Source organism: Dipodomys merriami, unplaced genomic scaffold (assembly GCF_024711535.1).
Source record: "Dipodomys merriami isolate MVZ:Mamm:240054 unplaced genomic scaffold, mDipMer1.0.p SCAF_9, whole genome shotgun sequence".
NCBI classification, from domain to species: domain Eukaryota; kingdom Metazoa; phylum Chordata; class Mammalia; order Rodentia; family Heteromyidae; genus Dipodomys; species Dipodomys merriami.
In genome coordinates this window covers 37,289,076-37,314,371 of record NW_027206512.1, presented here as the reverse complement: position 1 = coordinate 37,314,371, position 25,296 = coordinate 37,289,076, and the positions used below count along the sequence as shown (strand labels likewise).

Sequence of the window (25,296 nt, the reverse complement as noted above, 5' to 3'; positions counted from 1 at the left end):
TTCAAATGATAAGCCTACTCTACTATAAAGGTGTAGAAGAATATGCTTTCTTTTTATGATGTGCAACTCTGAGACTTTAGTTTTCTTATCAGTGAAGTAGAGATGATCTTTAAGAATAACCTTTAAAGTTCTTTATAGTTCAAAGATGGTCCAACCTCAAGTTTTAGGAACCTTCCTCTGGCCTCCATAGATTGGTTTTTTATTCAGCAAATACTTTAATGACAGTGCCATGCCAAGATGCTGTCTGTTCTAGAACTTGGAGCAGAAAAACCCACTAAGAAGACAAAATCTGATATGAGAATAGAGGTTTAGGAACTTTCAGGTAAAAGATTCAAAAGTAATATGGTCACTTTTCTTTAAATTGAGTCAAATAAATAAATCCTATATTTGTAAGGAATATCTAATACAGAAGAAGCTTGTTTATATGCACTCAAATGGGTGAGTATATATTTTTAATAACCTCTTCTGTCTTTTTTTCACCCTTTGCTCATTTTCATTTTGTTAAATCTATTCCATGAAATATTTTGGACTCAAGCTGATGTTAATGTGTATATGATAAAACCTCCATTTATTTATACTAGTAAATGTCTTAGTCCATCAAAGCACCATAGACTCTGGTTTATAAAGAATAGAAGTTTACTTCTTACATCACTGAAGCTCAAATCCTAGATCAAGATACCAGCAGTTTTGGTGTCTGGTGAGGGCTTGCCTGCTTCATAGGGTAATGCCTTCTGCATGTGTCTTCACACCATAGAGAGGACAAACAAGTGCCTTCAGCCTCTTTCATAAGGGCACTAATCTCACTAGTTAGCTTTGTAGGGCTCCATCTCTTTAATTCTATTCCCTTAGTGGTTAGGATTTCAACATATGAATATCAATGGGGAAGGACACAATAAAGATTCTAGCTGTTGCTGTACATTTGGTTAAAATGGTAGGTTTTGTTAAAAAGATTGCTACTGTATAGTGGGAATGAGCTAGAAATAAAAAGCCCTTGTGTTTTAGAATCAATTCTGAATCTGTTTTATTGCTTCTTCTCCAAACCAGGACCTAGAACTGGAGTCATCTTTGTATAATACTAGTGAGGGCTGCAAAAATAGCTTTGGGCTTAAGTGAAGGAGCACAGGTCCTTGTCGGGATAGTATGGAAAGCTACCTCTGACCTTATAGTATCTGAGGATTATCCTGCTGTTTTTCTTTCTACTTGACCTTTACAGCAGAGACACTTAAACAGGAAGTGACTCCACATGGGAAACTGTGGCTCTGTCGTTCCTTGACTTCTGTGACTATTATGCCTCATGAGACATAAAAGAACTTAGGGAAATGGCTGAAAATGCAGCTACTTTCTAGAAAATCTTCAATTGCGGCTTAACCTTCTGAAGCCTGCTTCTTTACTGGCTTTTTCTGGAACTGCTGCCCTCTGAATGTCCTTGTTGAGTGGCCACTAGACAGTAAGCTCTAAGTTGTAGGCAGGTGATTTGTCATAGCTATGCTATAGGGTGAAGCCCTTTGAAATTGGATCAAACTCTCTATTGATAATATTTGCCCTACTGGGTACATGAAATGAAACTATTGCTTTGGACCTTTTATATTTAAAGCATGAGACCTCTTCTCCCACGTTTGGGACAAGAGCTCTGAATGTCTTTCAAGAATGGGAATATAGTTTAAGAAAGATCTTGAGGTGAGGAAAATCTCAGAGAAAAACTTCTCTACTGAATTCCTCAGTTACCCTCAGACCCATTTAAAGTCCATGATGAGAAAAATTTCAAGGAAATTCACAAAGTAAGCAGCCAGCAAAGATGTATTTAGCAAAACAAGAAAAAGGGAGAAATAGAAAGAGGGAAAAGAAGCAGGCCCTGGCGTCCTCTGATATAGAGATGATCAGAATGAGGGAGACTCAATTGGAAGTTCTCTGTCAGTATTTAAGCCTGCTGAACTAGGGAATTCCAGTTTGAACTTTCACCTACATACGTGCTAATCCGTAATTTAGCATTTTACTAAGTTTGGTGGTTTGGTGTTACCACTCAAACATGGAGAACATGGGTCTAGGTATGTGCACAACCAAACGATGTTGGGCCTGGGTATCTTGCTTCTTGTGATGTTTGAACATTGCTTTCTGGTCAAAAAATCACCTTCTATCTTTGGACCAAATTCCCTACCATGGGGAGTTATATATCTCATTTAACATCTAAAGGAAGGGAGCATGATGGAAAGAATGCAGGAGTTTGCATTCTTGAATAGTTGGTTCATTTCCTTGCTGCTGTAGTGATTTTTTTCAGCCATGTAGTTATAGGTTGTCTTAGTTCTTTTATAACACTTTAAAATTTTGTGTGATTTTCGTGTGTCACCTTTGCTTTACATTGCAGGGTTCTTCCAGGTGTGGTAGAGAACTTCATGTCTCCCTTGCTGCTCTGTGGGAGACTTTGCTTTTGTTTTCTTTTAGACAGGAGTACTTATCTCCATGAGAGGTTCCTGTGCCCAAACCCATGGAAACAAGCTATTGCTTTTCTTCCTCTCTCTCATTGCACATGATAAGCTATGCCACCAGCCCCAGTCTAGCTAGTTCCTGGTGGCTTTGGGAATTGACCTTTCTTCTCATTGGAGACCAGGGACCTGGGCTTTACATGGTTTTGGAGTGGTTGGTTTTCTTCTCTTTGACTTTCTCTGTTATTAAGTTAATTAGGAGTTATTGTTCATTCATTCATATATATTGATGTCATATTATTTAGTACATCCAATGCTAAGTAAACCCTTCCGTCATTCCTGCCTCAGACTTGCCTCCGCTGACTGCCTTTGTCTGTTTTTCTAGTCTTCCTCACCTCTCATTTGGGTTCACAGTGAATTATAAAACCCTTTATTTTCTGACCTTATCTGCCTTCCTTTATTCCTTTTCCTCTCCTGTTCTATCCACTCACTGTCACTATAGATTTCTTATAATTCTTTGGGCCTGCCATGCTGTCCTGCCATGGGGCCTTTGCCCAGCCTGTCCCATACATATGGAGAGCCTCTCTCCCTCCTCAAAGACATTTCTCTGGTCCAGTTCAACTGTTAGTTAGCATGGCAATCCCTTGAAGAAGCATTTTCTAACTTCTAAAATAGTCCTATTTCTAACTTCTAAAATAGTCCTATTTTAATCTGTTGGATCAATCTATTTGATTCCAATGTCAGGAAGAAATAAAAGGCATTCTAATTTATTTTGCCATAAAAATTAAGCATTTACTCCTAATTTTTGGCTTTTAGGTGACTGTTGTCATAGAACATTCTTATTTATAGTTTACCAAAAAATTTTTTTTGCAAATTTGTTGGAAATAAATCAATATGCTCTTAATGATCTATACTTTGATTTATATAGTAGGCAAACTTTATTTTGGTAATAACTTATTTAATATATTACCTATTTTTAGAATATGTAGCTAGGAGATCTACAGAGAAACACAAGGAACTTTAGTACTGAAAAGATACAGTAATGCTGTGGAAAACAGCTCTAGGTTCTCATTTTTAAGGGCTATATCTTTTTTTTTTTTTTTTTTTTTTTTTTTTTTTTTAATTTTTTTTTTGGGTCCGGTCGTGGGGCCTGAACTCTGGGCCTGGGCGCTGTCCCTCAGCTCTTCAGCTCAAGGCTAGCGCTCTACCACTTGAGCCACAGCGCCACTTCCGGCTTTTTTCTTTTTGCTTAATGTGGTGCTGAGGAATCGAACCCAGGGCCTCAGGCATGCAAGGCAAGCACTCTACCACTGAGCCACCTTCCCAGCCCCGGGCTATATCTTTTGAACAGAAAATTAATTTGTAAAAATAACCAATTAGTCTACTTCTTATGAAAAGTCAACAGGGTCACTTACTGGTAAAAATAGGTTATCATCACCAAGCCTTCCTGAGAAGTGTCTGGTTTCAGGTATGAGGCAGAGAGTAGCAGCATGCAGTGCCAGAAAGCAAAAAAGAGATCAGAGGAGACATGCCACAAGACATTGGAGCCGCTGCCCAAATTGGGACAGGTTGTGCATTTAAAAGAATAAAGACAGTAATGAATTATAGCACTGAATGCAAAGCACAAAGAAAGGACCCTAAACCCAGAAAATAAGGCTAGTGTACAGATCCCTTCTTAGTAGATATAGACAGTAACGGTGGAAGGAATGATGTTTTGTACTTGCAGAGGTAATGGGTTGATTTAGGCAGGAATTGTCTATGGATGCTAAAACCATCCCATGTTATAAATGGGTCATTCTGCACTCTACCAAAGTTGCCCCAGGAGAGGCACATTGCTGGGCACAGGGGCCATGTGGGAGATGCCATTAGGAGTAGCTAGGACCCATGATCAGAGCCTTCATTGAGGGTCAACGGGGGAACACAAGCAAATAGCACAAGGGTATTTCATTGGTGCATTTGAATGTCACTGGGTCACAGCCTTTTCAAATTGGCACACTAGTCTCAGCCTATTTGTGAGGGTGTTGCGGCATCAGGAAAATAGAGTTAAAAAATCATTTATAACATTGAGCAAAATATTGTCAAGGAAGAGTTTCAACCTGTTCACCCACAGGCTAGTTGCTATTTTGAAAGGAAGAAACCCACTTTAGACTTAGAAATTAATTTTTAGCAATAATGGGACAGACTGGTGAGATAAGCCTCCTCCTGGGGTGCCCTTGGAAGAATACACTTTCTATCAGAAGTTTCTATCAATGGTGGTAAACCTACATAGAGTCATGGGAAATTACCTGAAAAATTGATATGCTCCAAAAACAGTTGGTCTGGTCTCTTCAAATGTGACAGTGGTTATAAAGGAAATTTGGAGACTGATAGAGACCTGTGCATGTGAACTATATATAACTTAAAATATTGTTAGGAAGGGAGTGGTAACAGTATCGAAGTATTTATGGGTGAATTGTCGTGTAACACACGAAAAGGGCAGGCATGTGAGGGAGTGCGTTGTGTGAAGTGTTCATTGCTGAAGGAAGGGGTAGGTAAACGAGAGCCTATGTGCTCTTCTTTCAACTTCTCTGGACATTTCAGAATTTATGAATAAGTATAGAAAATAATGGTCATTATGGCTATTTCCCAACTAAAGGGTTTTTATTCTTTACTTTGGTGTGAGTTTTATATTACTGCCCCAACTTAAAAAAAAAGAACGATGACTCCATATTGTAATTTCCTTTATTTTGTTTTCCCAGATGTGATACAACAGAAAAACTCAGAAATACTTTGGATTACTTAAGATCATTATTGAATGATTCTACAAACTTTAAGCTTATTTACAGATATGCGTTTGACTTTGCACGGGTGAGTTTTCTGGAATCTATCCAGATGTTTCCCTCTCTTGCCTCCCCCCCTCCCGCCTTTTTATTGCATTTTTGAGGTTTGTTTTTACATACACAAATAACTCAAAAAGTACTCCTATGGTGTTAGTATTTCTATATGTATTCATTTCAAAACTAACTGACTGGTTCTGGGCAAAAATTCTATGTGTTAGCAAAAGACTATAGTAGCAGACATTTATTAGCTCTTATGATTAGCTTAGAAGTAATATGTAGGTGTGTAATGAATACAGTTTTAAATGATTCTTAGATAATTAGGGAAGCTTTTCCTTCTCACAGAACAACAAATCTTTACCCTCTGAGGTACTTGAATAAGCTACATCCATATCTAATCCAGTTTTACTTTGGGTGCTGTTAATATATTTGGAAGCCATGTGGCTTTCACATCTAAGCTGATTTCCTGTTTGTTGCATAGTGAGTCAAGCCCAAGCATGTGACAGTGGTTCTTTGGGGTCTGTAGGGTGGGGTGGGAAATAAAGCCTGGTCACCACAAATGGTGGACTCCAAGGTTCCAGTTGACAATGTAGCCTTGTGTTCATTCAGACATGATCCACAGGCCTTATGGTTACCCTTTATTACACAATGTGTTTTTGTCATGTCTCTGTGTGTAGTGGATTCAAATGACTTAGGCTTTCTTAGTTGGTTTCATTTTTTAAGGATTTGTTTTTTTAAAAATCAGGGATTTGGTGAAAAATGATTATTTCTTCTTTACCACCATGCTGAACTTTTTTTCACTTTTTTAAACTTTTTTTTAGCCTCTAGTTCTGCCAAGTTAGTGTGGTGTAAATCCTGATGTATCTGCAACAACACATTAGGCGTTCTTCTGTCGTGCCCTTATTTGTGCATCTTTTCATTGTGACAACCTCTAGTAAAATCCTAGCATGTGTGGCAATGTAGTGAATCATGATAGTGCATACCTGTAAGGCCATAACTCAGAAGGCTAAGGCAGAAGGATTTTGAGCAGAAGCCAGCCTGGGCTACATGGTGAGACTCTTATCTCCAAAAACAAAATGAAGGTGAAATTCTGATAAAGTGTTTGCCTAATTGCCTATATATTTGTGATAAAGGAATTAAATGACAAAAAAGGGTGCTTCTGTTAGTTTATTACATGAAATTTTTCCCTCTAAGTCATACTTGCTAAGTTATATAGTATGAACAAAAGTCCCTTTAGAAACATCATAGCTTATACATGAAAATAGCTCTTTCCTGACTTCCTTGGTCAGTGTCAGAATTGTCCCAAAGTCGTCCTCTATAATTTAGATTTAGGTTCTATTTTACTCCTGCCTGGCTTCAACCTTTGTGGGTTAGTCTCTGTGGTCCAACTCACAGGAGCTCCTTTGGCCTCCTCATTCTTGGCACCTATGCTTCAGCTTTGCCAGTTGTAGCCCTTGTTACTTTGAACCAGCACCCCTCCCCCCTTTTTTAATTGTAAAGGTGATGTACACAGGGGTTACAGTTACATGAGTAAGGTAATGGGTTCATTTCTTTTTTGAACAGTGTTTCCCTCATTTTCTTCTGCTTTTCCCACCCCCAACTCCCCTCCCACCCAGTTATAAAGTTCACTTCCAATGTAGTGTCCAGTGAGTATCACCGTTGCATTGGTTCACCCTTCGTCCTGTTTTTGTGTTTCCCCTTAGGCAAATCAGATAAACTTAAATACAAGACAAAGGACAGAAATAAAAAACTGACAACTGGGCACAAACCAAAGCAGAAAAAAAGGAATAGGTGCAAACAGTACATTATAAAAACATCTTGTTTCCATTTCTTGGTGTTCATTTTGATAAGGTTCATTTTATATGGTTATATGTACATAGCTATTGAGCTACTGTAATCTTCTGCTAAGAATATCATACACATAGTTATTACAAATGAGCGAAACCATGCAGCCGATGTTTCTTTGGATTTGGCTTGCTTTGCTTAATAAAATTTTTTCCAAGTCTTTCCATCTCCTTAGAAGGGGGCGGTGTCATTCTTTCTAATGGAAGCATAAATTCCATTTGTATATATGCCACATTTTCTTCATCCATTCATCTTCTGAGGGGCATCTGGCTTAGTTCCATATCTTAGATATGGTAAATAATGATGCAGTGAATAGGTTGTGCTGGTAGCTTTAATGTGGCTTTTTTTTAGAACGAGCACTCTTAAATTAGTCTTACTTCCACATGCTTTCACTTTTCATTCAGTATCCGTGTCAGCAGTGTCATCTCTCTTCCTTCAGCCCATATGAACTCCCCAAAGCCTTCATTCATTACTTTCCATTGCACAGCCTTTGTGTTAGCATAGCACTTCCTGGTGTGTGCTGTCCCGTTGCTTCACAGCAACTCTCAAGAATAGCCAAGGATGGTTTCATCTGCTTACAGAGGAAAATGGAAACAGCTATTTTTGTTAATACATCGTAGATTTAGCACTCAAACCAAGGTATACTGACTTTAAGCCCAGTCAGTAGTTTACTCCAGGACCTTACAAACCAGTCCTAAGGTGCTTCCTAGTACATATCTATGTTGAAATTTTATTAGCTCTGGATGACACCTTGCCACCTGGTCTTTTAGCCAGAAGCAGAAATGCTTCTGGTCATGCCTAGAACCCACAGCTCTGTCCATCTCCAGACACTGAGTCAAGTCACATGCTTCCACTTCCATTCAGCCTCCTGGGTCAGCCTGTCCTGGAGGAACCATGTAGCCCTTGCCTACACAACCCTGCAATCTTTGTGGTTTTAGAGCTTAAGTTTAAGCCTTAATCTTCCTGGTAGATGAGGAATTCTGGTTTTTTTGTTATTTTGTTTTTGTCTTTATACACCCAAAACCAACCAGTATAGTCCTTTGTTTTAAGGAACATCTCACTAATGAATGAAACTGTTTATGTAATGATGGGTAACAACCCTTCATATTTAATTGCTATTTAATTACCAGAGCAATTTTGGCATAGAAAAATTTAATGAAACTTTTTTTTTGCTTTGCTTGGTTTAGCTTTAATCCCATAAGGTATAGGATGTATTTTTATTTATCTTCAGTTAGAAATACATTCCAACTTGCCCACTGGTTTCTTTTATAGACACTTTGGTTATTTTTTTTTGTTTATTTTCCAGATAATCTTTCCATTATGAATACGTAGCTTAATTCTGTTATGATCAGAGACTGTACTGTGTAACTGTATATTTAAGTTACGGTCTGCTCTGATGAGTGTTTGGCATGTACTTAAAAGAAGAATATGGCTGATAGTGATGTTCAGATCTTCTCTATCTTTACAGATTAGAAAGTAACAAGGGCCTATTCTTTACTAAGAGAAGAATATTGAGTTCTTCTGTTTAATGATTTCTTCTGTCACTTCTGTTGGTTTTTTGTTTCATGCAATTTGAAGGTTTGAGTTTAGACATATTTAGTATTGTTACTTGATATGTCCTCTGGATGAATTGACCATTTATCATTATGAAATTATGATATCTCCTTATCTCTGATTCTTTGTTCCATAGTCGGTTTTGTAAGATATTAACAAATTTAGCCACTCCAGCTGTTATTTGACTAAAGTCTTCATGATATGTCACTTTTCCTTCCTTCACTTTTAACTTACCTCTGTCCTTATATTTAAAGTAGATATTCCCATTCCTTCCCTCCCTCCCTTCCCTCCCTCCCTCTCTTCACTCTTCCCTCACTCCCTCCTCTTTCCCTACCCCCTGGCACTCAGGCTGAGGATCAAACCTGGTGTCTTGGATATGCTATCCTGGCACTTCACCACTGAGCTATAGCCTCAGCCCTAAAGTGAATTTTTTTCTTTTTTTTAATGAAAAGTTTCCTGTTGGAGATTCTTTCTTACTCTTCCTTATAGCTATCAGGAAAATGCATTTTTTTCCCCCTCAGGAGCATTTCAAGTTTTTTGTTTTTGTTTTTTCCTTTTACTTGGCTTTTTAATACCTTAAATCTTTGGTTTCCAGTGTGTTTTATATGTTATCTCTATGTGGTTGTGCAATTTGCTAAGGTAATTTGCTTGACTTAGTGGTATATTGGTTAACATTTAATAGTTTATTTTTCTTATAGATAGCAAATATTGGAACCTGACAATACTTGTCTTGAGATGCTAAAACTACATTTCATGTAATTAATAGTATAGTTGGTTTATATTCTTTCTTGATATTTTCCCCATATTTATTTAATCATTTTTGGGTTGTTGTCAACATTTCTTTTTTCTCCTTTTCATGCCTTCTTTTCAATCGAGGGTTTTTTTTTAATGATTGGTTTATGTCCACTACTACCTTATTGCCCTATCTGTATTATCTCTAGTAGTTATTGTAGGCCTCATGGTGTGCGCTTTATAAATTTCACAATCTTTTCTCAATAATGTTGAACCATTTCAGGTATAATGTGAGAATAATATGAGAACTTTTATAACAATATATTTCCATTCTGTTTTGACATATTTTATGCTGCTGTGAACATTTTGCTTGTACTGTATCTCTCATAATACATCATTATTTTTGTTTTAAATAAGCAAATATATCTGCTGTAATTGCCCGGTATACCTCATTTCTTTGTTCTTTATTCCCCTGGTGTTAATATAGATTTTTAACTAATACTAATATTCTTTATTCCTAAAAAACTTCCTTTAAAGTTCCTCAAAGTACAGAAGTGATGAATTCTCTAAACATTTTATTTTTGCTTCAATTGGCTAAGACACTTCTCTGGATAAAAAGTCTAAGTTAATACTTTATTCTTTCAGTGATGTCTTCTCATTGTCTTCATGTATTATTATGTAGTTTCTGGTGATAAGTCTGGTATCATTCTTTTCCTTTTTCTTTTTTATGTTGTTTCTGACTACATTTATTCTATTTTTACTGAATTTCAGAAAGTGGATTATAATGTTCCATGATTATTATCTTTAGATAGTTATACAAAGGGGTTTCAGTTCAACATATAAATTTATGAGTACAGTGCTTCTTGATCAATGTTCCCCCTTCCATCATTCTCCCCCATCTCTCCCAACTGTACCCATCCCTTCAAATTGCCTGGTTCCATTTTTACATGTTTACATTGAGTATTACCGTTTTCTCCCACCTCCTTACTCCATTCCCCCCCCCCCAAAAAAAAATAAAAGACAGACATTCCAGATTGCTGGTATTACATTGTAAGTTAGTTGATTATGGTAGTGACAGCGTTTTCTGATGCTCATTTTAGTTGAGGCTTTTTGGATCTGTGACTTGGTAGTTTAAATTGAGAAATCTTTTGACTGTCACTTCTTTAAATATTTTCTATTCTCTCTCTTCTCTATTTCTTGAACCACAAGGTATTTATGTTAGATTACTTAATATTGTCCTGTAAGCCATTGATACCGTGTTTGTCTTTTTTTCCTCTTCTCTGTTTATTTTGGGTAATTCTTTATTACTTCCAGTACTAATCTTGGTAATGTCTAATCTGTTTATCACAGCAAGGTTATTTTTCATTTCAGATACTGTATTTTTCATCTCTTGAAGTTTCATTTGAGTCTTTTTCTATCTTGAGTTTCTCTCATCATGAGAATATTTTCTTGTCCCTCCCTGAACATATTTATTTAAAATGTTTAAAAAAACCTTTTCTTTTGGTTCCATAGTATCATTTCTGGGTGTCATTCTATTGGTTGGTTTTTCTCTTGATTATGATTCATATTTGCTTTCCTTTCTTGATGTTGCTAGATATTCTGCATTGACTGCTATGTTCTTTTTATTTTTACTTTAAAGAGTGGTGGTTTTCTTTTTTTTTCTGTTTGTGTGTGATTGTTTTTGTGGTAGTAGGTATTGAATCCAGAGCCTTGTTCATGTTAGGTAATCGTTCTGACATTGAGCCTATAACCTTTGACCCTTTGCCTAGATTTCCTTTTTAATTTTTCTTTCAGGTGAATAGTTACCTTACTTATAATCAGTTTGATCCTTTGAAAGGCCTGGCCCAGAGCAGCCTTTTATTCAAACAGTGACTAAGCCTTACAAGTCAGGAAGCTCCTCTTGAGGATTCCCCTTAGTGTTCCCAGCATGTTATGAGATCTTTCCATGCTGGCCTAAATAAAATCTATCTACAACCTCATGTAGGCCGTAGGAATCTCTGTGCAGTTGTTGTAATACAACTTTGTCCACACTCAAGTTGCTTTCTCTCACGTGTGCACAGATCAGTACTTGCCTGAAGACTTGGGCAGTGTGTTCTAGAGACCTCCAGACTTCTTAGAGTAGATCCCTTTGGCTTCTCAAAATCCAAGCTGTTTTTCTCTAACTCAGGAAAACACAAGGGTTCTGGTTGAGTTTCTCTTTCCTTTACTGTGGTCTAAAATCTGCCTTCTGAGAATAAGGTGGTATCATATAGGTGCTGGGCGCTGTCCCTCAGCTCTTCAGCTCAAGGTTAGCGCTGTTATCATTTGAGCCACAGCGCCACTTCTGGCTTTTTCTGCTTATGTGGTGCTGAGGAATCGAACCCAGGGCCTCATGCATGCAAGGCAAGCACTCTACCCACTGAGCTACCTTCCCAGCTTCCTCTCTGTTAGGAATCACAATTCTATGCTACTCATTTTGTCTAGTTTTCTAGTTGTTTTTAAGTGAAATCTGATGTTGATTAGAAGCAGAACTCAATTCTCTTTCTCCCCTCCCCATTTTATTTTTTTTTACTACTAGTAAAATGAATCCTAGATGTAATAAGCTATAATTAACACCACAGATCTTTTTAAAATCACAGCTTCAGTAAAAAATGAACTCCCTGACAGTTTTAATATCCTTAATTTATATTGGAAGCAGTGTTGGGATATACCATTAAATATCCAGAATGATGATTTTGTATATTCCCTCTAAAAATAAAACTATGATACGATACTAGAATGTGATTAAGTATCTAGAAATGACCATTTCTCCATGAAAATGAAGGTCCCCTGGGAGTGATCATTTCTTTGCTCACCTTTTGAACCTTGCCACCGAGTTAAAGTATTATTTAATTATAGGCGTACTTGCTTTTTGCTTTCCAATTTTTCTTTGACTTGCACTTATTTATAGTTTTGTAGATATGATAGAATTGTGACACTTCAGAAATGAGGAAGGAACCTTTGCAGTCACTTGGTCTACCCAGTGTTGTTTGTGTAGATGATGAAGCAGAGCTTTAGCATAGGGGGCATTGAAGGGCTTGAGCTCGGCCACTGGCATGCGGGCCAGCCATCTCCACAGAGCTATGGAGCCTCCTTTAACTGAAAACTGTCATCATCTCTGGGGTATTGTTGGAGGATGGCAGAGGGATAAAACTTCCAAGTGCATACAGTAGTTCTTTCCTACAGTTAGAACTTTGTCTTTCTATATTCATGCATAGGGTTCATTTCTCCTCACTGGGTAAATTGTTAATGTATTACTTAAGCAGATATTGTATGGAGTTCTTTAAATTAAGCAGTTAATTTTCCTTGGTTGTGTTTTTATTTTAATCTGTGAATAGTGATATCAGCGCATTTGATTTTTGACCTTCCTGATAGTGGAGGCAAGCTACTACTACAGTAGCTTCATAGAGAGAAGTTGGCTTTTAGCCTTTTGGGTAAATGCAGGATTGAGTGATATGCTGATTAACAGAGCATCAAGGGCCAGGTAAGACCATGAATTCACAATGCTGTCATTGTCCACAGCAGTTGAGCTTTTTCTAACAGTGTAGTCCTGCCTGATATAAAAAGAGACAGATTTCACATGAGAAGTTTGCTGACTCCTAGCACTGAAGTTGAAAGAAACCCTGGTGGGATAATTGGAGAAAGGAGCATGATGAAGGCCACATGCTGGGTGGAGAAAAAGCGGCCTTCAGTGTAAGGGAGAGTGAGGCAGAGCGAGCAGAGGAGGACATGACGACGGGTGTTGGGGAAATAGGAGGATGTGGCTTGCTTTCTCACTCCTTCAGGACATCTTAAAGCCAAATTGGACGCCCTATAGGGGAACTCCTACTGAGACATGATCTTGTGACAAGCTAGTTTGTTACCAGATCAAGCTAGTCAGCACCTTGGTTTGTTTATTACTGCTCCAACAGTAGGTACTGACTACTTTTGTTTAACCTCTATGAAGTCCCACAAACTAAAGCCAACAGCTGTTAAACTAGAAATGATTATGAGTGGAACTCACAGGACTTGCTAAGGAAAGTTTGGCATAGTTCTTGTGTTCAACAGAATTTCTCCTGTTATTTAACTGAAATCTAATATCAACATTGGATTCATTTTTCTCCACTAATCTGAGTTAATTTTAAATTACAAAGAAAAGAGACGGTAGACCTGAATGAGGGCATCTGATTATAGGTATACTGCTCAGAACGTCTTAAGTAATTTTAACGGTAGGTTCCTCTTAAACTATTACCGAGATGCATAGAGTAGACTTTTCCCTTATTAATTTCCAAGGAGTGTGGGACTATATAGTAAAAGAGTTTACGATAGAAATCAGACTTCCTGGCTCAAATCCTAGCTCTACCTACCATATATTGACTGTTAACCTCCTATGCCTCAGTATCCTTATTTTATATTTTTCATAATGATAGAACTTATCCTACCAATGTTTTATTAAAGAAGTTTAAGCATAAACGAAGTTTTCATAAACTTGGAAGTAGCTGTTGAGTTTTCGCTGATGTTACCTAGATGTCTGTTTCAGTGCAAATTATTTTCAGAAAGTAGTGCTCAGAGTAATAGAATCTGAGTGTAGCAAACAAAGGGAAAGACAGTATTGATGAGTTACATTTTAAAAAAAATTTTTTTAAGACGGACAAGGTATTGGGAACTGAACTCACAACCTGTACTTGCTTGGTAGGTACTTACAATATGAGCTGTAACCAGACTCTTTTTGCTTTAATTTTTGGATGATAGGATCTTGCATTTAGGCCCAGGCCTACCTGGACTTGAATTTGCCTATTTCCACTTCTTCATAAGTGTGAGCCACCGCACCTAGCTACTTTTTGAGATGGAATCTTGCTAATTTTTATGTAACTCAGCTGGTCTCAAGCTGTCTTTTTCTCAATCTTTGCCTCCCAAGTATCTGGAATTACTGATAGGCACCACCACGCTCAGTCTTTTCCCCCCTTATTTTAAAGAAGTGTAGAATTGAGCTTATCTATAAACTAATGTTGGCTCATTTCTAAGACCGTAATTTTTTTAGATTGATTTTTTCCCCAGTAAGATGGCAACCACTTGAGTTTTATTCCTTTTTGCTTTTTTATTATGTACTTTTAGCTATATATACATATATATATATATATATATATATATATATATATATTTCCTATTCAAAATCTGATTTGCTGTAACTTCAGTTTCCTAACCTGAACCCTACAGTATTAAGATTTGAATTCTTCAGAGCCTCGTGCTTTTTTACCCCAGGTAATGATGTCAAGATGAACAGCTTTTTCTCTGTGTTATGTAATCCCTCTGGTTCCAAAGGAGAATACCATGATGCACATCATAAGTCTGAAGGCCTTCTTATTTCACATACCAATTTCAAACTCAGTTTCCACTGTTCATGTTTGGAGTCATGCTTGCTGATAAATCATTTCTTGAGTTGAACTATTCTCAGAAAGCTTTGAGATTATTTTTCTGATGGAAGTTTTTTTTCACTATTTTAATGTTTCTTTATAGCTATAAGTTTCAAGCTATTAAAACTTAGTAAAAATTGGGAAAGATTATCTTGACTAGTTAGTGGTCTCAAATATACCAGATATGGATACCTAAATATTTATAGACTTATTTTTGTAGCATTAGGCTTACCTTTAGGTATTTATCATCTGTTTATTTATCTGTTATCATTTTAACTATTTATCATCTAACTATCATCTAACTCTTATTTATCATCTAACTATTTTATCTAACCAGTTTTAGTTTCTTTGCTCATTTGCCACTTGAGAGTTAAAAGAAGAGCTTACTTTTCATAACCTTACAGGAGAACTTACAGTGTGACGGTCTTTTATAAACAAAGGCACATTTTCTTTTAATATTTAAACTCTATAATCAGGCCTTAATAAAACTCCATTTGCTGTTATCAGCACTTAGTATCATCCTATTTACTCCATATGTAGTATGTACTATAGATTTTTTTTGGTGGTGGTGGTGGTGGTTGTGGTGGTTGTGGGGCTTTAACTTAGCCTGAGCACTGTCCCTGAATTATTTTCACTCAAGGCTAGTGCTCTGTCACTTTGAGCCACAGCTCCACTTCTTGTTTCCTGGTGGTTAATTGGAGATAGGAATATCAGGGACTTTGTTTCCTGCCCAGGCTGGCTTTGAATTGTGATCCTCAGATCTCAGCCCTCTGGATTACAGGTGTGAGCCATCAGCACCTGACTACTATAGAGATTTTGAATGAGACCCTTTGGCTTTGTGGCTGTCCTCTTAGAGGACCAATATCTTGAAACTGCTGTTTTCAATCTGTATTTAATAAAGGCCACAGTTATAAAGTCCATTTGAATATTGTGAGGGATTGGCACATCCATCTCTTTTTGGTTTGTATTATTTGAAAAATGACAAGTTGTTTTTCTATTTATATTAACAGTTTATCTTTTATGAATTACATATATATACACTTTGGTATATACAAGTGGTAGTTAAGTAGGGAGAGAAGTTTCTATTTCCTTTTCCTTTTCCCTGATGAGCCTTCTAGGGATGCTTGTCAACTTGTGGCAGGCTGTCTTAAGGCACTTTGTGCTTAGATTCTGACCTTGGGATGCAAAATCCACTAGTCCTCCCCCTTGTTCCTTGGCAGCTCATAAGCAGATGGTGACAAGATTGTTGGTGACAGTGTACTCTCAATTTCATGCAAAGAGCTTTTGGATGTCTGTGCTGTACTCCTTGTATTTGTCCATGTGACGACTTTTTATTTTAATACTCATGGCATTTAAATGCCTGATTGCATCCTGGGAGATTCATTTCACTTTTAATTGGGAATCCCTTTGCTTAGAAGGCCTGTAGGGCTTATTGTTGTCAGAGGACCCCTGGGAGGTCTACATTTTGATGCTGTTTGCTGTGGGCTCTCTCCACCAAGTTGTTTCTAGAATTTTGAGCGTTTCTAGGTACTTAGCCACAAGTCCACCCATAGGCACTGTCGGTTGTCCGTGAGGTGCCACTGTTCAGATTGTGAGTGCGTCCATAATATCTCTCTCTTATTTGCTAGGCAGAAGATGGTGTTAGTGATTTCAAGCTGCTGGCTGCACCCTGCAGAGCAGGAGTGAGTGAGTGCTGTTCAGCTCTCCGGTCCTGTGAGTCTGATGCCTTTCCTCCATGTTTTGGCATCACTGCCAAATGCATTGAAACCCTTCGTGATCATCGGTTTGTTGGATTACTATATTGTTGCCAAGAGTCTGTCCAGGTCCTTTGTATCTTTTTTCTTTTTCTTTTTCTTTTTTTTTGTCACTTTAGTGTATGTCCTCTGTGATGGAGAATAGGCATTCATGGTGAAAGAAGGCACAATATATACCAGAGCCATACTAGAAATTTGAGAGGGTAGACACTTGGCCAAGGAAAATGTTTTAGAGCACCAGTGTTGTCAGTCTAGATGCACATGCGCTTTTGTTTGACAAATGGACTTTGGGGCATCCCTGTGGGGCCACATGTGTTTCTCAACACTTCACTCATTTTCCTTGTGGATTGTGTCATGGTATGATGTACTGTTGCCTTCTGCCAATGTCATAGGCCAAAAGGTTGTTTTCCATTAGCTTGTACTGAGCATCATAGATGCATAGTAGCACTGAAGCACAAGAAACCAGCAAGGCTTGGCTGGCAAAGGGCAGACAATCTTTCAGTAACCTCTGCTGTCCTCTTCTGCTTGGGAGTGAGTGCCACCTAGACATATGGCAGGCTCATGTGCCCGGCCAGGGAACAGGCTGAGAATGCTGTAGGAAGGAGGCCCCATCAGTATTCAAAAAGTATGGAATCGAGATGTCCCCATCACCATCAGGCTTCCAACAGAAGGGTGGTGTGGCGCCATTTAACCCAGTCTGTTTGTAAATAGCTATTATGTGAGATAAGGGCAACCATAGATAGACCTCTGTACATCTTCCTTAAGCAGCAAGTCTGTATCTTCATCTCCTTTGTTTGCTTTTGTTGAGTAGGGCCTTGATATTTGCTGTATTGTTGCAGTCTTTCTCTTTTACAAACAATGTTATGGGTAGAAGTTCACTGTACACTAAAGAGTACTTACTTCATGGTTAAAGTCAGGTGTGTGTGCTTGCGTCTGTGGCTGACGGTGGTCATGGGCAGCATACACTACACTGGGATGGCCAGACACTTTCCCTCTCTGTAGAAAATGTCCAGTGTAGCTCACGTAGCATGTGGAGGCTAGCTTTGAATGCATAAAGTTACTTCTTATAGTCCCAGACCCCTTTATTCCTTCCCATTGAAACTGCCCACTTGTAGTTCTCTAGAGAAGAAACTTGGAATGAGAAATGGAATGAGAAGAAAAATGGAATGAGAAATTCAGATCACTAATTACAAATATATGAACTTTTCTATTCTTCAATATTTATCTCTTTCCTGCTTTCCTTTCTCTTGGTGACTTGTGAAGGGATATTGTGTTAAGGGAGCCATGTCTAAAACATGCAGCGGTTAGGGGGACCGTGTAGAAGGGCGTCCTGCTTTCCATAGTAGGTGGATGGGGGAAACACACCTTCTCTGAGGGGATCTCCACAGCTTCCACCTTTATTTTGAGCTGAATTCAATTCTAGACTGTTTTGAGAATAAGAAAGCTTATTCTATAAAACACAGAGTTGGAAAAATGAGTTTTATTAAGGAAACCTGATTTTTAGGCCTGAAAATCAAGACCCTTAAACTCCAGTTAATGAGTTCTAGAATCAACAACTTTGATTTTAATAATTATCCTAAATATGAAAGGAAGAAGTTACTGATTTGTAAGTTTTTATTTTACTCATGAAATGATTGTAGATACTGCTATTATATAATTGACTTTGCATGGAGGTAATCATTCAATTGATCTGTATTTTTCACAAATATATATTTATACTACTGATAATAATCAAGCCTTCCATTGTGTTTGCCTACCTGCTTCCCTTAGTTCCCATTCAGAATTTTTATGGTGTATGGTAAATGAGCAGCTTACTAATTTCTTGCTGAAGTAAAATACAAAGTTGAATGATTAGATTTTCTGATGTAGAGACATCTGGCTCATGCTTGTTTTTGTTTGTTAAACAGGAAAAGGACCAGCGCAGCCTAGACATTAACACTGCCAAATGCATGTTGGGACTGTTATTAGGAAAAATCTGGCCCCTTTTTCCAGTTTTTCACCAGTTCTTAGAGGTACTAAATTGTTATTTTATCAAATGTATGCTTGCTTGCTTTAGAACTACCAAATATATTTTATTTAGCCATTTTATGTAACTTTTGCTTGTTGTACTTCTGTGCTTATAGGAATTCTGGTGCCATAATTGCTGTTAGTCAGCAGCTACCTGTTGTCTTGGAGGTCTTGGAGTGCATCTGAGTGTGTGCGTGTCATGTCACATGCATCCTCCCACGTGACAGTGCGTCAGTATAGCCACCGCTCTGCATCTCCTCTCGTCTCCCAGTCCATTTTAGAAGCTTCACTACTCTTTAGATCTTCTGTTCTTTGTAATAATAGAAAACTGAGGTTTCCTTGCTTTTATGGCTGCAGATGAATTCACAGTTTTAATAAGACAAGGTTAAAACCCAGCCCTCTATCTTTGTTACTAAAACTAGTTTGTAATCTATTCTTTTCTATTCTGTTCTTATCTCCAAATGATTTGGGGACTACTTACAACATGCCTGCCGGTACCATACCGTGTGAACTGACAATATCTCCTTCAGTGTAAATTGTCTTCAGATCTGTGTTAGAAACAACCTAGCACATTCTGTTGACCAAACATTTGGGACTGCTGGTTCTTGAGCTGATTTCATTAGAGGGTCCTACTGCAGGATCTGTAGCTATCTGATACATGTGTATGAGGACTTGGGTGTCTCACATGGTATCCTCTTGGCTGTCTTCCCTAAGTCATTTTAGAAAATGCCCTTTGCTGGCAAGGATTGGGAGATGGGGAGAGGAGGATATTGGAGCTTTGAGAAAAATCTTTTTCCCTAACTCTGAAGTCTGTTATTAAAAAGTACTTACAACATTATTACTGGAACTCCAAAGGAAAGTTATAAAAAACAGTTTTAATGTAAGAAATGTTTGTTGACATAATGGTCCATTCTCCATATAGTGTAATTTCTCTGATACTTCCGCAAGATATGCTAGAATGATTTAGAATAGACCTGGAAATGGGTTCTTGCTCAGTGAGCTTAACAAGATTTGAGCCTGAGTGTGAAGGTCCTTCGGCTGACAGAACTTCTGTAAGGAAATGACCGCACAATTCCAGGAACATCATCAGCTGTTTCAAGAGTGGTTATTTCTTTTAATTACTTAGAAAGTTAGCCTAGTAGCCTATGCTTGCTCTTATTGCTTTGCATTTTTCTTCTTCTATCTGAAGATAACAGTAATCCTTTTACCCCAGCTTCTCTTGTGTTTATATCCTCAAATCCCTTGACTCAACTCTCTTTGCCTTTTATGTATTATATTGTTCAGTGATGTATTTTTAAATCTTAATAGTGGTGAGGATTTAAACGTTGGTTCTAGATTTTAGTTTCCAATCTTTATATGGTGTACTCTACTTTAAAATATCATTAGAGTTTATTTCTTGCATAAGAATAGAACACTTCATATCTCTTCGGATTTCTTTCATGATTTGACTCAAGGCTTGAGTTACTAGTTTTGAATTTTCAGTTTTCTTCAACAGCAAGAGCAGCCAGCACAGAGGCCCCTGTGGCACTTACACAGATTCTCAGCAAGTGACTCTGCTGTCTGACACTCAAGCCAATAGCTGGGTAGTGAGCAGTGCTGATCATGTCAGGGTTTAACTCTTTGTTTTGTACTTACTTGTGCCAAGAATGAGACGAAATGCTTTACATAAATCACGTCAGTTGTCTCTTAATCCTTGCAGCTTTACATGAAAGGGCTCTATAGTTTAGACATTTCACTTTGGAGGATATACAGTTGTGTTTCTTTGACATGCTCACCATCTTGGGTTAAGTCCCAACCTGATTTTGTAGTGAAATTGCCATCTATTCTTTGATTAGACACATTCCTCTCTTGTTTACCAATCCTCCTAGATTGATTTTGAGTGGTAAAAGTTAACCTTACATGAACTTTTCTAATTTGTTTCATATAGGAATGGAAGCCATCCTCTTTGTTCATTTTAAGTGTCAATAATTCATATTACTTTTTCCTCTGTCAGCAATCAAAATATAAAGTCATAAACAAAGACCAGTGGTGCAATGTGCTCGAGTTCAGCAGAACAATTAATCTTGACCTCAGCAACTATGATGAAGACGGAGCATGTAAGTAGTGGGTGCTGACTGGTCCATCCTTGTGCATTGTACATCTTCCTCCCTAGGGAAATGCTCTGAGCCATATTGTTTTTTTTTTCTCTCTTTCTCTCTCCAGGGCCAGTTTTGTTGGACGAGTTTGTGGAATGGTATAAAGACAAACAGATGTCCTAGGACTTTATGCATAGCAGCGAGAGAGTCACTGTTACCACAATTATGTCACCCATTAGCCATAAATTGCTGTTTGTATCAAAGCGCATGCTGCTTTTCTTGCACTGTCTCCCTTTTGCAGGGATGTTTTGGTGTTTGCTATTGAATGGGCCAGCTCTGCTTGCTGTGTAGCATTGTTCTCTTGGAAGGCTGCTTTGCAGTTTGTATTTACACTACAGATTGGTGAATTTGCCAACGTCCTCACTGTGATTATGTGTATATTGCTGTTTAAATTTTGTATATGTGTATAAAATGAAAAAGCTTCACCTAGAGATTATTTCTGCAAAAATGTATTGTAAAAATAATTTTGTGGCATATTTCTAGTCCCTTTTATCAAAGGAACCAGTTATACTTCATTTGGTCTCAAATGTAGCATTTCAGAAAACCACACAAAACAACTGTTACTGTGGGCAAACGTTGCCAGAATTAACCTTACTGCTTAAGAGGCCAACTTCTGGAAGGAGGTAGGAGTCATAACTTTTAGGTGGCCTACGCCAAATATTTGGTTTATTTGGTTTACTTGACAATATTAGTGTTTTTAAATGGTGAAAGTGATCATTATTTGATAATTTAGACATGTAACATGCCACAAGTCATTTCCAACATGCAAGGTATAGGGTTTTGATTTTTAATATTAAAACTGTTGTAAGCTTGAATATAGGTACAAATGAACAAATTTAAGATGCACCTTTTTAAAAAAATGGAATTTTAAGTTCTCATGAACTTTCTTCAATGATTTTTTTCCCTCCTCCTTTGCACTCTTCTAGCCTGTGTTTGTTGGCTAGTGCTTCCTGGCTCACTCCAAGTGAAATGTATTTTGCCCCCTCCCATGAAAGCCTGTTAGCTTGCTAGCAACTTACAGCTGCAGAGCACTTTTAGTTATGGCTTGAATTTTAGTTAAGTTTTCTTGGTGTCTGATTTCATAGGTTGTTTTGTTGTTTCTGGTTTTTGTTTTTGTTCTTTAAGAATAATACTCTGACAGGTGTTTTGTGTTCCATGTTTGTTTCTTTCTTCATGCTAGGCTTTTCCTGGCAGCATGTCCATTGCAGGCAGTGGACACAAAACCACCAGCATTGCGCTAACCCTGGTAGACACTAGGACCTTTCCTTGAGGGGCCTCTTGTTAGTACCTGAGTGATTTGTACAGAAAGGTGATAGCCATTATTTATATGGAGGAGGAAGTCAGAGTAAACAGCATGGTAATTTAGGCTTATATTTTGTCTCTTTTTTTTTTTTTTTGCCTTGCCTTTTTTTGAGAAAATGTATAGAGATATGTTTTTACCCCGACTATCTGGTGCTATTGAACAACTAGCTCAGTCCCTAAAGTTTTGTGGAAACACACCATCTAATAATTTAGCTAAGCAAAGAGCTCATCGTACATTTGAACAAGCAAATGCTGTAATTGTAAGATCCATGCGTGAGTATGTAGGGATTGGAAGATTTTATTGGCCGAAAGATCTTACAGATTTAATATGGCATAAATGAGTAAAGCACACAGACAGAACTACTCTTGACCACGGTTCTACAGTTTCTTTGCAGATGCTGTTCTGATTTTTCTATTTTTCCCCCAACTAAGCCACCAAAGAAAATTTTGTATGTATATACAGTATGTGTGCATATACAAAATCATGGTATGGTAGAATATTCCTTCTTCCTTTTTCTACCAAGTAATAAGGTTTGGTTTGCTGTAAAATGAACCAGAAGTTAAAAGAAAAAAAACAAACCTCAAACTCAGTAGCAACTAAGAATACTTAACTTTTTTTGTTTATTGTCTCACTTATAACTTACAAATTAATGCCAGTTTACAAACATATGTACATACATATAAGTATATGTATGTACTTACATAAGTCACTATCTGTACAGAACATAAAAAGTTGCTAGCAAGCCATAGTCACTGAAATTGCTGTGTAAGCAGGGCTCTAGTGCGTGCATGCATGCATGTGAGACAGTGTCAGTCAGGCCAAAGACAGGGCTGGTCTGTGGAGAATTGATTCATTTTCAGGTGTGTACTCCAATAAAGTCGTAAGAAAAAAAAATTTTAAATCACACTAAAGAGAACAGTTCTTAAATTTGACCAACTACTGTTTTGCTCAAAGCAAACGTAAATCATAGATGAAATTATCTTAACAGTTATGTTAGAATGGAGAATTTTTTAAGCACTAAAGACAGTTAATCTCAAAATAAAAGAATTGTTAGCAATTGTGACAAATGGTTACATTTTATCCACAGTGAACATTTTGGTGATAGAGAAATGATGTGAAAGTATTTCGAAGGAATACTCTAGCATATTTAGAAAACTCGAAAATCTCTAAACTGCCTTGAAAAATAAACCTCTGTGACTACTGATTGCTCTTGGTTTTTTCTTGATTTCACATAGTTATGTTTAAGTTAAAGGGTCAGAGTAGTAATAAGACACTTTTTTTCTTAAGAAATTGCCAAGTTTCACAAAAGGAAACAGTAATTGAGCACTTCTTCATGGCTAGTGTAAATAAATGAGGGTGCCTTCTTGGTTCTGTAGTACCTGAATCTATATTCTCTCTCTTCTTTATATTTGAGTTCCCATTGCAATACCCTGTCATTATCTGTTCACTGCTGCTATAGGTCAGAAATTTCATTGTTTTTTTTGTTTTTGTTTTTGTTTTTGTTTTTGTCACAAACACTCATAGTTGCGTGCACATTTTTTTGAAGCATGAACTGGGAGTTACGTTTTTATAAACCTGACCGGACAAATCTAGCTAGATCCTGGTTTAACAACAGAGTTCTGTTGCTTCTTGGTCTCTATTCTAACAGTGCTTTTGAAATTTATATACAGGAAGCTTTTACAAGTTAGTTTGCCCTTGGTTTTTATTCTTACAACTGCTAAAATACCTCTGTAAGCCTTATCCTTTATTCTTTCATATGTTGTATAATAAATGTATAGAATATCTGTAAATGAGACCAAAATGTGGGTTGCTTTTTTTCATAAAATGGTTTCTATTGGGGGTTACTGTTACATGAGCAGTAGCTAGCCTGTGACTGTGAATGCTTCATGTCGTCAGTATTTGCATTACATCATACAAGTGTGCAAGTCCTGTGACTCCCAGCTTAACTACAATATTGTTATGCCACCTAACTTGAGAACAGCAAACTGTTTTTAGGTTTTAATTGAATTGATGTAAAATGATATCCCATAAATAAAGAAGTATTTGTGTTTGGTTTCAGAACTGATTTGTAAATTGTGTTTTCTTTAGCTTTCTCTTCAAAATCCATTTGCAGTGTTTTTTTTTTTTTTTTTTTTGGGTCCGGTCGTGGGGCCATAACTCTGGGCTTGGGCGCTGTCCCTCAGCTCTTCAGCTCAAGGCTAGCCCTCTACCACTTGAGCCACAGTGCCACTTCCGGCTTTTTTCTTTTTTTGTTTATGTGGTGCTGAGGAATTGAACCCAGGCCCTCATGCATGCAAGGCAAGTACTCTACCACTGAGCCACCTTCCCAGCCCTGCAGTGGTTTTTTAAATGTTTTATTTTTTAAACTAAACCACTGCCTGTGAGTTTGATCACAAGCACTCAAAACATTGAGCAGATCTGTAGCAGTTGGTTTTGTAGACCAGGCTGGTCTTGGAATCACTATCCTCCTCCTCCATCTCCCAAGGGCTGAGATTCCGTGTGTGTGTGTGTGTGTGTGTGTGTGTGTGTGTGTGTGTGTGTGTGTGTGTGTGTGTGTGTGTGTGTGTGTGTGTGTGTGTGTGTGTGTGTGTGTGTGTGTGTGTGTGTGTGTGTCTGTGTGTGTCTGTGTGTGTCTGTGTGTGTCTGTGTGTGTGTGTGTGTCTGTGTCTGTGTGTGTGTGTGTGTGTGTGTGCCACCACACCTGGATTTTTCTCATTTTTCTACTGAAAATAAAGCTACATAAAGAAAAATGAATGTTGTAATTAACACTATGTTTTAATTTGGGCCAAAAAAAGCAGGATGAAACCAGAAATGACTAGTCTTCCAGACACCCAGAAAGAGAGAACATGGTGAGTAGTGAGTGGAAACAAAGGGAAAAACTTAACCACTGACTGATGGGAAGGAGAGGGAGGAGACAGGTTTGGACAAGGCATTTGGGCATTCTCAGCCTGGGATGTGGCCAACAACAGAAAAGAATGCTTATCCAGTAATAGGAAATAGCACAAGATGGGCTCTACTGGACAGTATTGTTAGTTCACATGGAAATGAACAGGAGCTACACATTTTCCAGCAGTGGAATTGGAATATGATAGAAGGGAGAGAATAAATCACTAGTGTCTGCCCAAGACAAAAACTCAACCAAGGTACGTTACAGACATACATACCTATGAAGGAAGAAAATTACAGGAAGTTTACTCTAAAGGGAAAGACTGTTTTTTTCCAGACAGCATCTTTCTTGAATTGTCTGCAGTTAAAGACAGGATATACGCATCATGGTTGTTGCAGCATGTAAAATCATATCAAAATCATTTGTTGAAGG

At 37.7% G+C, this 25,296-nt stretch overlaps 1 protein-coding gene across 6 annotated transcripts in view; it reads left to right on the top strand.

Annotated features, from left to right (window-relative positions):
• Dcun1d4 (defective in cullin neddylation 1 domain containing 4) overlaps positions 1-24,038 on the top strand; it is a 76,655-nt gene extending 52,617 nt beyond the window's left edge. For 4 of the 6 annotated variants that reach the window (XM_070013064.1, XM_070013065.1, XM_070013069.1 and 1 more), the window contains 4 exons: positions 5,159-5,267; positions 18,440-18,544; positions 20,533-20,635; positions 20,742-24,038. In XM_070013064.1, coding sequence (XP_069869165.1) covers positions 5,159-5,267; positions 18,440-18,544; positions 20,533-20,635; positions 20,742-20,797 — 373 coding nt within the window. In that variant the 3' untranslated portion in view covers positions 20,798-24,038. The remainder of the gene's footprint in view (positions 1-5,158; positions 5,268-18,439; positions 18,545-20,532; positions 20,636-20,741) is intronic. The other 2 variants (XM_070013066.1, XM_070013067.1) reach the window with 1 other exon arrangement.
• The last annotated feature ends 1,258 nt before the right edge of the window (positions 24,039-25,296 follow it).